The 13,077-nt window shown below is 37.5% G+C and overlaps 1 protein-coding gene across 1 annotated transcript in view; it reads left to right on the plus strand.

Moving 5' to 3' along the window:
- LOC149568164 (serine/threonine-protein kinase D6PK-like) overlaps positions 1-12,865 on the plus strand; it is a 32,528-nt gene extending 19,663 nt beyond the window's left edge. Inside the window, exon 3 of the mRNA XM_089821168.1 lies at positions 11,557-12,865. Within this exon, the coding sequence (XP_089677294.1) occupies positions 11,557-12,442 (886 nt within the window). The 3' untranslated portion in view covers positions 12,443-12,865. The remainder of the gene's footprint in view (positions 1-11,556) is intronic.
- The last annotated feature ends 212 nt before the right edge of the window (positions 12,866-13,077 follow it).

Here is a 13,077-nt window from a genome sequence, read left to right on the forward strand (position 1 = left end):
TGCTTCTTTGTAGAATGTTTTCAAGTTGCCTAGTGTATTCTTTTTGTTGGAGAACCACCGTGTTCATGGGCTGTCACATTCTAATTGTCTAGTGTATTCTACAGGATATCGAGTCTTGTACATGATATTGAGAGTGCTTGGTCAATCGATTTGTTTTCTAATCATAGGTGAGAGGAGTCGATTGGGCATTGCTGATAGTTTTACGAGGATTACTTAAGTTGGGTTAAGTATATATTTGCATTAGATGGCTTCTCTCTCGGAAAAGTCCCCTGTATTAGCGATCGGATTATATACGTGGTCTCTTTTATCGTTGAAGTCTTCATGCACCATAAAAGTTCATTGAGAAGTGTGCCAACAAGTGCCTTATATGATGTGAGCTGGTTTTCCCTCTCAAATTAATGTTGTACCCGACGAGATCTTCTCTGAAAACTAAATATGCAGCCTAGAGAATCAAGGTGGATCAATTGCTCAATTCAACATCCCTCAACTCAGCATCCTTGGTGACCATTATGACAAAAAGATAGACTTGGCTTTGAGGAAATCTTTCACGATCGGGGTTTGGGAAGCATCAAGATGATTTATATTTGCGGTTAGAGGAAGCTCATGATTCAGAGGGAGATGTTTACCCTAAAAGGGAGGTTATGTCATCTATCTGAATCTGATGATCCAGTAATTTGTATTAAGGGAGTGCATATGGAATCCCTATCATGTTTATACATATTGTTAATATTTTGATATTGTAGATTTTGAGACTTGATGAAAATGCGTCTTAGCTGTGATTGCATTTGCTAATTACGAGTTCTTATTCATGATAGTTATAAGGTCAACCTAATAACTCTTTCACTTTGGTAGCAAACATTTTTTGTTCTTCATGTTCTTTGGCATCCTGATGATGGATCATGTAGTATGATTCGAAACATTGATGGTAAAAAACTACACACAATAAAATCCAAAAACTAAAACTCATATTCATGGATTGTGGAAATCTCATAGATCTAAGCAAACATCATGTTGAGAGAGTCTATGATGACACCACGTTGGGAGATTCCGTGATGGGAGTTGGAAGTCATGTTGAGAGAGTCCATGGCTGTATCACATTGAGAAATTCCGTGATAAAATGTTGGCTGTAAACCTTACTCACTTGTCATGTCGAGGGACTCCATGACAACATCACGTTGAGTGAGTCTTTGATGAAGTCATTTGTGATTTTTCATGTTGAGTGATTCCATGATTATTAACAAATTCTTCTCTTAGTGTCATGTTGAGAGATTCCATGACAACATCATGTTGAGTGAGTCTGTGATGAAAGTTGAATGCGATTGTTACAGGTTTTCATGTTTAGTGATTCCATGATTATGAGTAATTGTTATAGGTTTTCATGTTGAGCGATTCCATGGATTTTATAGGATCTATGTGATTAGACCAACATTTTGGTTGCAGCCTTGTGTGACTAATTAGCTAAAGATCTCTCTTTGGCTAAGAGGGAGTGTTGAAGATTGTAGCTGTGGTGGAGATCTTTATCTCTGGAAATATGAACTTTATTACTGTTATTGTCACCTTCAGCTGAAAAGGACACTTATGATTAAATTGTAATATTAGGTGTAATGACATGTGTCATACAACATGCATTAAGGCATGGAAATACAAAGAGTTGTAATTATAATAAAGAGTTACGTTTTGGGAAATTGGTGAGACCTTCGGTTGGAATGTGAAGAGTCTCTCCTTAAGCTATATATATTGCGTCAAGTGATAGGCATTATTCACTTGACCATTTGTGATCAATAAAATGATGTTGTTGTGTGGCTGGGTTTTTCCCTTCATTCTAGAATGGTTTTCCCTGGGTATTTCTGGTGTTTATTGTTTTAGTTTTGGCTCTTTCTTATTGCTGTTATCATCTTAGTTTCTTGGCTCGAAATCCAACAAGAAATAATTCAAAATCAAATTAGAATCAACTGTTTTGTGTTCCAGGCATTATATTTTTGCCAAAAACTCTCCAAAACATAGTGAGTAAAGTCTGTGATGTGGAAATACTCAATACTTTCCATTCAAAAAGCTCTTGCAAGTTTTTTAAAACTTGTCAAGTGTTTCAACTATGGATTCAACAACTGTAATACTCAGGGACCATCTTTTGGAAGTGCAAGACATTTGATGGATAGTATTGAGTAGACACATACCTTGTTTGCAAACATCATATTTGTAAGTGATAATTTGTTTCTAAAGTGTCATAGAAGAGTTTAGACCAGCTTAGCTGAGCACAGATGTAATACACAGACCACCTTGAGATTGTTCTTTCATGAACTATATTCTTTCCAACAAGGTGAAGTCTCTTGCAATGAGCTTGCCTACCTCATGCCATAAAGAAACTTTGAGTTTCTTTTCAAGAGCATGAAAAATTTAAATAGGAGCATGATAGCTCATAAGCTATTAGACAGGAAGAGTAGAGATGATTGATTTTATTAAGACCAATCTGCTAGAAAGACTGAGCCATCCATTGTTGCAGCATTGAATGTGCTTGCTGATTTTTTTCACATGGTTAAGCCAGTAGTTAAGAGTTATTTAATTTGAGGCTCGCGGGGATCCCCAAATATTTGAAAAGATTAGCACCATGATGTGTGAATTGGACAATATGGGAAAAGCTTATTTTTCAGCAGCGAAGGTGTTTTTTATGTTCAAATCTACATTTACTGGCATTGATGGCATCTCTAGAAGAAAGTAAGAAATTGTCAAACCAATTCCCTTGATATGATGGAGTCATCAACAAATTTTGCATGAGCAAATTTCTCCAACTCTATCGACAACCTTGATTCTAGTAACCAAATGTTTCTTTTTAGTTGATGGGGGACATCCTCGTAGCTTTGGCTAAAATGATGTATAAGTAGGTGGAGAGGAGACAGCATTGGCGCAAATTTATGCTGGCCTTAGAACATCCAGCTTAAGAACCATAGTTGAAAATCTAGGACTCGACAATGACTCAGCTGGCCTAAAATTTATGAAAGCTTGTGACTCACCAAAAAACCCAGGAACAAATCAGTAATAACTGAGCAAATTCCTTTAACATTTTAAAATACAAAATTTTAATAATATTCTTCAAAACTGCACATGTAAGTGTCGCCATGACGGTTGAGGGACGCTTGGGCACTGCACCGTCTGATGTCGCAGTGGTGTTCCAACAGCCAAAGCATGGTAGAGTGGTAATGGTAGGGAGATGCCTTGTCCCAGACCCTGTCCTGGAGAATGCAGGGGGTTTTGTGGGGCAATGCATCCCCATGTTACACTTATCTACCTTACACAGCCAAGTCATGTAGGATTTGAGCTTCTAGTATTGTTCTTTAGTAGCTTTCTCTTTTGAGGTTTCAATTTTAAAAGCACTTCTATCTATGTTTGAGTCTAAGGGGGAATGCTTAGTCGTGATGTCCCCATGGTGTCCCAACAGCCAAAGTGTGGCAGAATGGTAATGGTGGGGAGATGCCTTATCCATGACCCCCTGTTCTGGGGAACGCTGGGGTTTTGAGGGGCAATGCATCCCCATGTTACTCTTATCTAGGTTATGCAGCCAAGTCATGTAGGATTTGAGCTTCTATTATTGTTCTTCTTTAGCAGCTTTCTCATTTGAGGTTTAAATTTTAAAAGCTCTTCTATCTATTTTTGAGCCTAAGGGAATGCTTAGTCCCATAAGAGAAAAATAAGATCTTATCCAATTTCTCAGATCAGATTTTACCGTGAATTTTCTTATCTTGGCCCCTGTTGGCGGAGCACCAAGAGTTCCAGCTAAACACTGCAATTGGGGAGAAGCCAGTCAAATGAATGTAATCAGTATTATATTTAAAGGGGATGGTGCCCTTGTTTTAATTGCAGCCACTTTCCAGAGGATAAATTCAGGCCAGAAACTGTACAATGAATGATATTGCTGTTGATAGTGGGGAAGAGAGTAACAATACTAGCTTGGATATTAAACCTATTAAGTCTTCCAACAGTGAAATTGTCTCTAGCTCTCTTATTGGACCAAGTATATTTCTTCTGGAAGGCTTGACATTTGGAAGCCCAACCACGGGAATAATGTTTTCAACGTGTTCTTTTTAAGGATCTCTGATAATAGAACCACGCTTTTTATGTGATGAGAACCATGCTGAAATCTCAATTTAAAATTAGGTTTGTTCCTCAATGAAGGAGAAAATAGAGAAACGTCATTGTTTTCAGACATTTGCTAACATGGGAGTTGGGGACTAACAGTCAAGTAGGTAAATGTGATCCACTTGCCCTAAAGATTGAACGAAGCCAAAAGCCACTTTGATGTTGGTCATTTCTAGTGATATAGTATCCCAAGCTTTGTGGAGGTCTTTAGAGGCTGCATGTGTGCTGGTGGTCTCCACTTCAGATCTATTCCAAATAGATTGCTATGAGTTTAATGTACTCTTCTGATCAACTGTGGTATTTGATGAGAACTTTGAGTTAATTTTCCCGCACTACCTGAGTCCATATGATTTTATGAGAGCAATCTCAGATTTTGGAGGGCTTCTTATCCTTGTCTTTTGTGGAGAAACACTCAAAGGTTGTTTGGATCTTAACAACGCCATTCTTCTTTGCTGCGTTAATTCTAATGTCTTGATTTGTTTCGCTTCACATCTTGGTAGATGATCTGGTAAGGGTACGGTCAAGACCAGTTGTAGGAATAATGACATCTCCCCATTCAAGACCAGTTGTCATTTTTTTTGTTTCTTCTGGAAGTTCTTCAAGCAGGTCTTCTACCAGTGTCTGGGTGCCCTCAATTGCTTTATTTGGGGTTACTTGAGTGTCTTGCTCTTAGTTCTCTTCTTCAAATTCAGGAGGAATGGCTTTATCTTTCTCAACAAAGAGTGCAACAAATTTGTTTGGATTTTCAGAGTGACGGTCTAAATTTTCTTGTTTTAAACTCTTTGAAATCTGTCATTTCTAGGTAGATCCTTAACAGCTGCAGCTTCTAATTAAGGGGGAAGTCCCTGTAAAAATAGCCCAACTTATGACATGATAGGCATTTGAAGGCACATGCTCATAGTCTAGCATTTGAATATGCACTTGGTGCAAGCCTTTTATACCAATGGCTTTAGGTAGGCTGCTTTTGAGATTAATCCACACACACATGCAGAAGCAGCATTGGAGCTTTGGGAGGAATCCATTCAAGAAATTTGTTAATTTTATTAAATTAGTTCTAATGATGGTTTGTTCTAGAGATGCAATGGACGGAAGGGGAGTTTTACATTAACTGTCTCTTCTTTGGGCAGGATCAAAGTGGGCAGAAAAAATTCAGAAATAGGGCACCAGTGCCCACAAACCAGAAACCTCCCTTAAAAATTGTAACTTGTTTCTCTTTAGATTGAAACATGATTTTAAGATACTCATGAAAACACAACAACAATTCATAGGTGGGTTACTTTGGAGCCCCAGACCGTGGAATCCATTTTTTGAGAGCTAAGGGGCTCTGCTAAAGCTTGATGAAAAGTCCAACAAGGGCATGCTCCAAAGGTGTATCAATAGAAATAAAAAAGTTGTCCACAAGTACTTTAATACTTGAAGTATCATGGCAGTCTGCGTCAAATGGCAGTTTGAGCCTAAAATCATCAATGTTCTTGCAGGAGGGCAGCATCATTGAAGAAAGATGATAGAAAAAAAGACATAATAGAAAAGGGTCACAGAAACCCTACCTCTGACAAAGGGGTTGAGCAGCTAGGGCAGCTTAGCACTGCAACTGCATCTGAAATTAGAGAGAACATAACTCCTAGTCCTAAATTTATTATGTATGACAGAATTAAGTGAACCCTTGTTTATGTCCTTTCAATCATATATATATTTTTGATTGCTGAGTATTTCTATTTCATTAGTATCGGAAATAAACTTTTAGAGAGTAGTATCAACTTTAAATACTGATGCCATATGCCCCTAACAATACCTGCCCACTATGTTATTGGATTCAATTAGGGCAGGCTGAAAGTCTGGTTCGTTTTGCTGCAGATTCTGGTCCTTATCAAATTCGCTGCAAATTCTACTGTACTGGATCGAATTCATCTCAAATTCTCAGAGAGGGACCTGGGTTGAATTTACCAGAATTTGCGGCGACTTTGACTAAACTCAGCAGAACCTGGACTGACTTAAGTCAAAAACAACATTTTTTGACTTCTTAAATTTTTTTTTTTTTGTATTGTGTCTTAATTTAGTCTATATGAATATGGAAAAAACATGATCACTTTGGTATGTGAATTAAGTGCCATCTGGAAAGGTCTTATTCCTGTCTATTAAATTATTAATCTATCTCCCTCTTTCCAGTTTGACCGTGCATAGTTTATTCTATTTATCAATGACCAATATAATATTGGGAGTAAACTATCTGGTTGTGATTAATGTTTTCACTGTCTTATTTGCATTGGCAGGCTTTTTTTCTTTTGTTTTTTGTTGTGAAGATGGGTAAATGCTTTGACTTGGAGCTATGAATCGGTGGGGCCACAAATGGGGAACCTCATCTCCAATAGGATTTAAACCTTGATGATAAGAACAACACATTTAACCATCGCAACATACCACTGTTGGCAATAGATATACATTTTATTTTGGCTGCTGCATTCTGTATTCTTGAAGGTTCAGTCTGCATTTACTGGAGACTGCAGTCATCTGCATGTGTGTAGTCTTTGCTCTGTTTCAGGCAATTAATTGCACTTGAAAAGTATCTAGTGCTTTAGTTGACCCTTAAAGAATTTAGAGAACTTTGATATGCTTCCATTTGCATTATGTTGGGGCAGCCATAACTTGGACTGGAGTCATAAAACCTAAGGCCCAGTTCACATCATGAAAAGATGTATTTTCTATGTTGATTTTTATAAGTGATGAATCCTATAGATCTAGATCTGTGGTGTCCATTTCTGATTGTTAATATATATGGTGGTGTATTATGTATATTGCTTTTGTTTTGTTACCCATAGGAGGGCATCCCTGCAACCCAGCCCAGCGCCCAACCAACCTTGCCTTGGTCTTACATATTGCCAAGTTGGGGCGAAGTCGAGATGAGCTGATGTGAGACTAATCCTCCAGGGCCATGTGGAGCTTCGCAGGGGACTCACCCTATGTGTGGCTAAGTTAACCAGCTTGAGTACCGGACGAGGTTTGAACTTGGTTCAATTGTCTGTTCATTGAACAGCACAACCAACTGGTCTACACTACTATTAGCTCAGTGGTGTGTGAACTTGTTTGCTGCTGCATGTGTGTGTGTGTAGTCGAACCTAAAATGAATTCAAACACACCCAAATTTTTTGAATGAATTCCAAACTCGAATCTTGAATCCGAATCCAAATTTCAATCCAAATCGGCAACTTAGCCTGCCCATAAACACTACCTACATACATCAGATTCTCACCCTTGCTAAAATTTGAAGCTTTGCCGAGTTAAAACCCCCCAAATAAAAAACCAGTCTGAGATTGAGCAAAAGTGAAGCTCACATCAAATGGCTGCTAAAAATCAAATCCCACTAATACAGACTTGTCAAAAATATCTCTATCTGAATACCTGCCTATATCCAGGAGCCTTAGTGTAAAAAAGACTGCAACAGAATTTAAAAGGCTGAGGCCTTAAATGATCTGGCTTGCAAACTACAAACGCAGTCAAGGCCTTGGTTTCCCTATAGGGCCATTGTACCAGTAATCTTATGGACCATAAACTACCTTCTTGTCCATTGCTGCCTTTTGCAACATCTCCTTTTCTTGGGAAGTTGGGAATGCAGGAATTAATTTTCAAAGACTCCCATCCAATGGAAGAGCTTCCTCTTGACGCTCCTTGTTGTTTGAGGTGCTCCATACCAAGAAGGGGTGCATAGGTTGATCCCCATCCCCTATTTTTTGCTAATCTTTACCCTGCACACTTAGTCACACACCTGGTTTTACCATGGCCAAATGTTATGGGCAGACACATTCCTTCATGATCCGCATTGCCTCTTCTTTCATCCCCAATTCCAATGACCACATCGATAGAGCCGAAACAATATCAGTGTTGCAACGATGCCTATGTTTGATTGGTATGAACTCATTGTCCAGTAAAAGATCAATGATTTGCCAGAAGACTGGCTCATCAAACTTGAAAATCCCCTTTTAACATTTGTCCAAAATGTGCCCTTTGAAGCACAGCAGTTGCGTTGATGAAATCAGTGAGAAATTAGCCTCCATCTCTTTCACAATCTCCGGCTTTCTTCACCACTCTACAATCACTGAATGGGAAACAATAAGAAATATAGATGCCTTAAATGCCTACGCATGCATTCATAACTCCTCACCCCTGTTACGTCTGTTGATGTGCTGTCCTTTGATGGCATACGGGGCAGCAGATTTATCAATTTCTAAACCTCTGAAAATCTTCAAACAATTTCTCTGCCTGATCTGGTAATAATGAAAGGGCACTATTTGAATATGTGTGCTATAGTGTTTCCCTCCCTTTTGATGTTGTGATTTTGAAATTTTCAGAGGTGGCTAAAATACTTTAATTTTTTTTTATGCATTTGTTCTGATCCCAAGCCAATGTTTCCTAGTGAACTCCCTTCGAAATGAATGCAAGAGACTGATAATTTTTTTGCCATGTATAATGCATTTAGAGTTGCTTGTGCTTGTGCTTCGTTCTTGATTCCATAGCATAGCTGTTTTGCCCAAGCAATAATATCACCTTGCCAATCCCTAGGTAGATAACTGGCCCTTGAACGCCCTGGATTACCTTTTGATGCACCATCAAAATTGAGCTTCAGCCATTCCTGTGCTAAACTCTCCCTTTGAATACTCGATTCTCCAAGAACACCTGGATCTGCACAGGAAGGCCCATCTCCAGGGTGCCCTTTCCATCATATTGTCTCTCCATCCATCAGGCTTATTTTTCATTGCGATCCCTGCAGAGAACAATGAATGAGGAGTCTGGACAACATTTATGTGGAATTCAAGTAAATTTAATTGCAATTTCAGAGTTTGTGTTGGTTCTTTGATGAGAAAGTGTATCCATGATAAGGTGATGTTTTGCAACAAAATATGGATTCCTCATTTTCATTTCCTTTCATGTAGGGTGGTGCTTTCACTCTGTGGTTGTTTGCTTTGGAGTGGTGGATATGCTATTGGGACAGACTTCGGTGTGACTGGTTATGCTATGCTTGAATGCAAGATTGAGCATTTTCATTTTTGTTCCAATTCATATTTCTAAGATGATCACACAGTTTTTTTGTTTCTGGATTTGATTGTGTATGCTTTTTAGGCATCAACGTTTCGGATCACACTCTGTTTTTGGATTTTATCTTATATCCTTCTCTGTCATCTTGATGATGGATCACATAGTGTAATCCGAAATATTGATGCCAAAAAAGCATTCACAATCAAATCCAGACACAAAAATACTGTATTAGAAATGGATAGTGGAAATCTGATATTGTTAAAATGATCTTGCTATATTCACATGCTTAAATTATTTGAGGCAGAATTTCTGATGTTCAGCTGAAATGAAATTCAGATGTTCAATGACGCATCTATATTTATTTTGTCTGTAAATTTTCCTCTGAGGATGGCCTGCAGTTAAACTAGCTCACAGTGCTTTCATTTCTGCCTGTAGCAGTATTCTCAAGAAATATGCTTTAGCATCAACCATGGAGGAGAAGAGTGTTATATAAACCATGGTTATGAGTCTTGGCAAGCTTGCAGCCTTGACATGAAGATTAGGCCGAGCCTGAGAGTTAAAAGACTTACGAGTCTGCCAAAGAAACAGAATAGCAATTCCAATTTTAAAATCCATGGAAAGTGTATTTTTCATATTTCATATTTCATATTTACAGGTTGTGGATATTTTCTGAGCTATTTTTGCCAAGCCTGTGGCCAATAGGTCTGCGAAGTTTGTGCGAAGTCTGAATCTTGTGAGTCTGTTACCGTGCTATACAACTCTGTCACACATGTGAAGATCAGCTCTCAAATTGTGAAATAATGCTCTGATATTAAAATCAGGATTCAATTCCGTAGTTTTTTGAGTCAAACTCATTGATATATATTTCCTGATTAGTAGTTTGCATGAAATATGGGTCAACAAGTTTTAACTCAGAAAACTACGCTGTTAAATTCTAATATTAATATCATAACTTGACAGACTGCAGATAATTTTATTTACCGAGGAAGAAATAATGCTGTTTTGATTATGGTGTCAATCTTTTCCCACCCAAATATCTTCTTTCAGTTTCTAAAGAATTTATTGAGTAGAAAATTATTGCTCAGAAAGGCAAAATTGACTCAACAGAAATAATCAATCAGATTCCTTTCCTGATTACAGAGACTTTTAAGGGCCAACGGTCTTTCCTTAAACTGAACTGTTGATATTTACCTGTAACTAATCACTAACAACATACTAAAGCTGACCAACAAATTAAGCCAGATTCATAAGTATGAACAAAATAGAGCAAATTATAATTATGCTAGCTGCACTGATTAGTCGGGATTAATGACAGGTATATTGTCATGCTACTATAGTGCCATAAGCTGACAGTTCAAAACACTCTGTAATAACACGATTTCAGTAATTCATGATGAATGGATATATATTCAAATAATAGAAAAGTTGGTCATATAGGGAATTGCAAGTGGAATACGAATGTTTCTTGCCAGCAAAGTTTAATCTTGTAAGCCTACAAAGTGAAAAGTTCAAGATTGAACTCCATAAAGTAAGTCAAGCTTAATTATATTGTTATAGACCCGTCGACTATTTGATGGAAGAATTGTCACCTGTGAAGGGTGGCAGATTGCACACAATAACCCAAAGGGACTACTTAATTTCCAATTATTGGGAATTGTACAACAAAAGTTTAGCTTACAATACACTGACTAATTCATCTTGTATCATATCTGGGATGCTTTTTGCAGGAGAAGAAAGTGGTTGTGTTACTTCTAAAAAACTCAAACCTATGATTGGTTAAGAACTGGCTTCTCAGTATCTTATTCTCATGAATAATGTTGAATATGACGAGTTATTACTTTTCAAAACACAGGAATAACCTTTGAAGCCTGGAAATTGGAACATCTTATGAAAGAAACTTCAACCAGTTTATGTCAGAAGCATGGAAAAGCTTTGAGAATTGATCACATGAATAAGTTAATGAACAGATTTGGTCTTCGCACTATTTATTTGAAGATATCCTCAAAATGTCAGATTTTAAGAAAAGAGAACCAGACTTTGACACTATTTCTATTTCAATTTGGCTATTTGTTTGTTGATCTTGGCTTCAATTGGTTAATAACATTTTCGGAGGTCTCCCAAATGGTATAGGTGAATTTCCCATTTAAGTGCTGTTAGGGTGTATTTGCATTTTATATCTTGATGCAAGTAAACTAAAATTAATTATCATGCTTGTGTACTGTTACATTTGTATATAATGGTTGTACTTGTCCTAACTAGATAGAAATAATATTCTCAAAGATGTGATCAATAAAACATAGGCTAAATATAAAGCAATTATATTTAAATGTGATTCTTTGATCCCATTTAGCATTTCTGTATCTTTCTTGGTAGTTAATGTTGGCTACATTTTTGCAGATTTTATGTCGCAGAGGTGCTTCTGGCTTTGGAATACCTACATATGCTAGGAGTTGTTTACAGAGACCTTAAACCAGAAAATGTACTTGTAAGGGAGGATGGGCATATCATGCTTTCAGATTTTGATCTATCTTTAAGGTGTGTTGTTAGCCCTACGCTGGTGAAGTCTTCATCTGTTGATGTTGAATTATCAAAGAAAATTCCAGCATATTGTGTTCAACCGGCTTGTATTCAACCATCTTGTGCCCAACCAGTATGTGTCCAGCCTTCTTGCATACAGCCAACTTGCTTTGTACCTCGTTTATTTACAAGCAAGTCAAAGAAGATACGAAAACCCAAAAATGATGTGGGTAATCAAGTGACTCCTCTTCCAGAGCTTATTGCAGAGCCTACAAGTGCTCGCTCTATGTCATTTGTAGGAACCCATGAATATTTAGCCCCTGAGATTATAAAAGGAGAAGGTCATGGGAGTGCTGTAGATTGGTGGACTTTTGGAATATTTCTATATGAACTAATGTTTGGAAAGACACCCTTTAAGGGATCGGGTAATCGTGCTACACTTTTTAATGTGGTAGGGCAACCACTCAGGTTTCCCGAATCACCTACAGTAAGTTTTGCAGCCAGGGATTTGATCAGGGGTTTACTGGTGAAGGAGCCTCAACATCGGTTAGCCTTTAAACGCGGAGCCACTGAAATTAAGCAACATCCTTTCTTTGAGGGTGTAAATTGGGCTCTTATCAGGTGCACTGCACCCCCTGAAATTCCAAAGCCTGTTGATCTTGATTTGCCTGGAAAGAAAGTGCCAGCAGCTTCCTCCAGTGAGAAGAAATTTACTGAGGTTGATTCAAAATCTGGCAGTAATTATCTGGATTTTGATTTCTTTTAAGTATGATGTGCCTCTCCTTCCATAATTGAAAATTTCCAATAACAGTTTGCTTTATAAGCTGTATGAACTGTCGAGTCTGTTCCTTTATCTTGAGGGAAAGGACAACAGTTTCTCACAAAGATGCAAATGGTAATTGATCTGTACTGTCAGAAGTAGTTGCTTCTACTTGATTCTTTTCTTTCATTGACTGGATTTATTGTGCATGTTTGAAAATGTATTATAGCTTTTAACAGAAGCTAGATGGAAATTTCTTTAAGGTTGACCATACACGCTTTTGAGTAAATCATAAGGATCGATCAAGTAACAATTTGTATTGATCATAGGTTCTTCCGTTTTGCCCCAGGCAGAAGCAAATGTGAAAACATATTGGATTAGTTTTATGCCATATATATTATCACATGCAGTACAGGCAATGCTTTGGAAGAGATTTTTGAATGGAATTTACCTTTGTAGTATATTTTTTGAAATTTAATTTGATTGTTACCTGCTCTTTAGCTTCAACAACAAAAATATGCTCCATACAAGTTTATTTTTGTCCACATTTATAATAATTGGATAAGCAAACATCATCTCAACCATTTTTTTCTAATGGCTACAGTATTTAATATTTATAATTTTATGTGCTTTGTATTTTT

The sequence above is a fragment of the Cupressus sempervirens genome, chromosome 3, assembly GCF_028749045.1.
Source record: "Cupressus sempervirens isolate cs-2001-9-10 chromosome 3, ASM2874904v1, whole genome shotgun sequence".
In the NCBI taxonomy this organism is placed as follows: domain Eukaryota; kingdom Viridiplantae; phylum Streptophyta; class Pinopsida; order Cupressales; family Cupressaceae; genus Cupressus; species Cupressus sempervirens.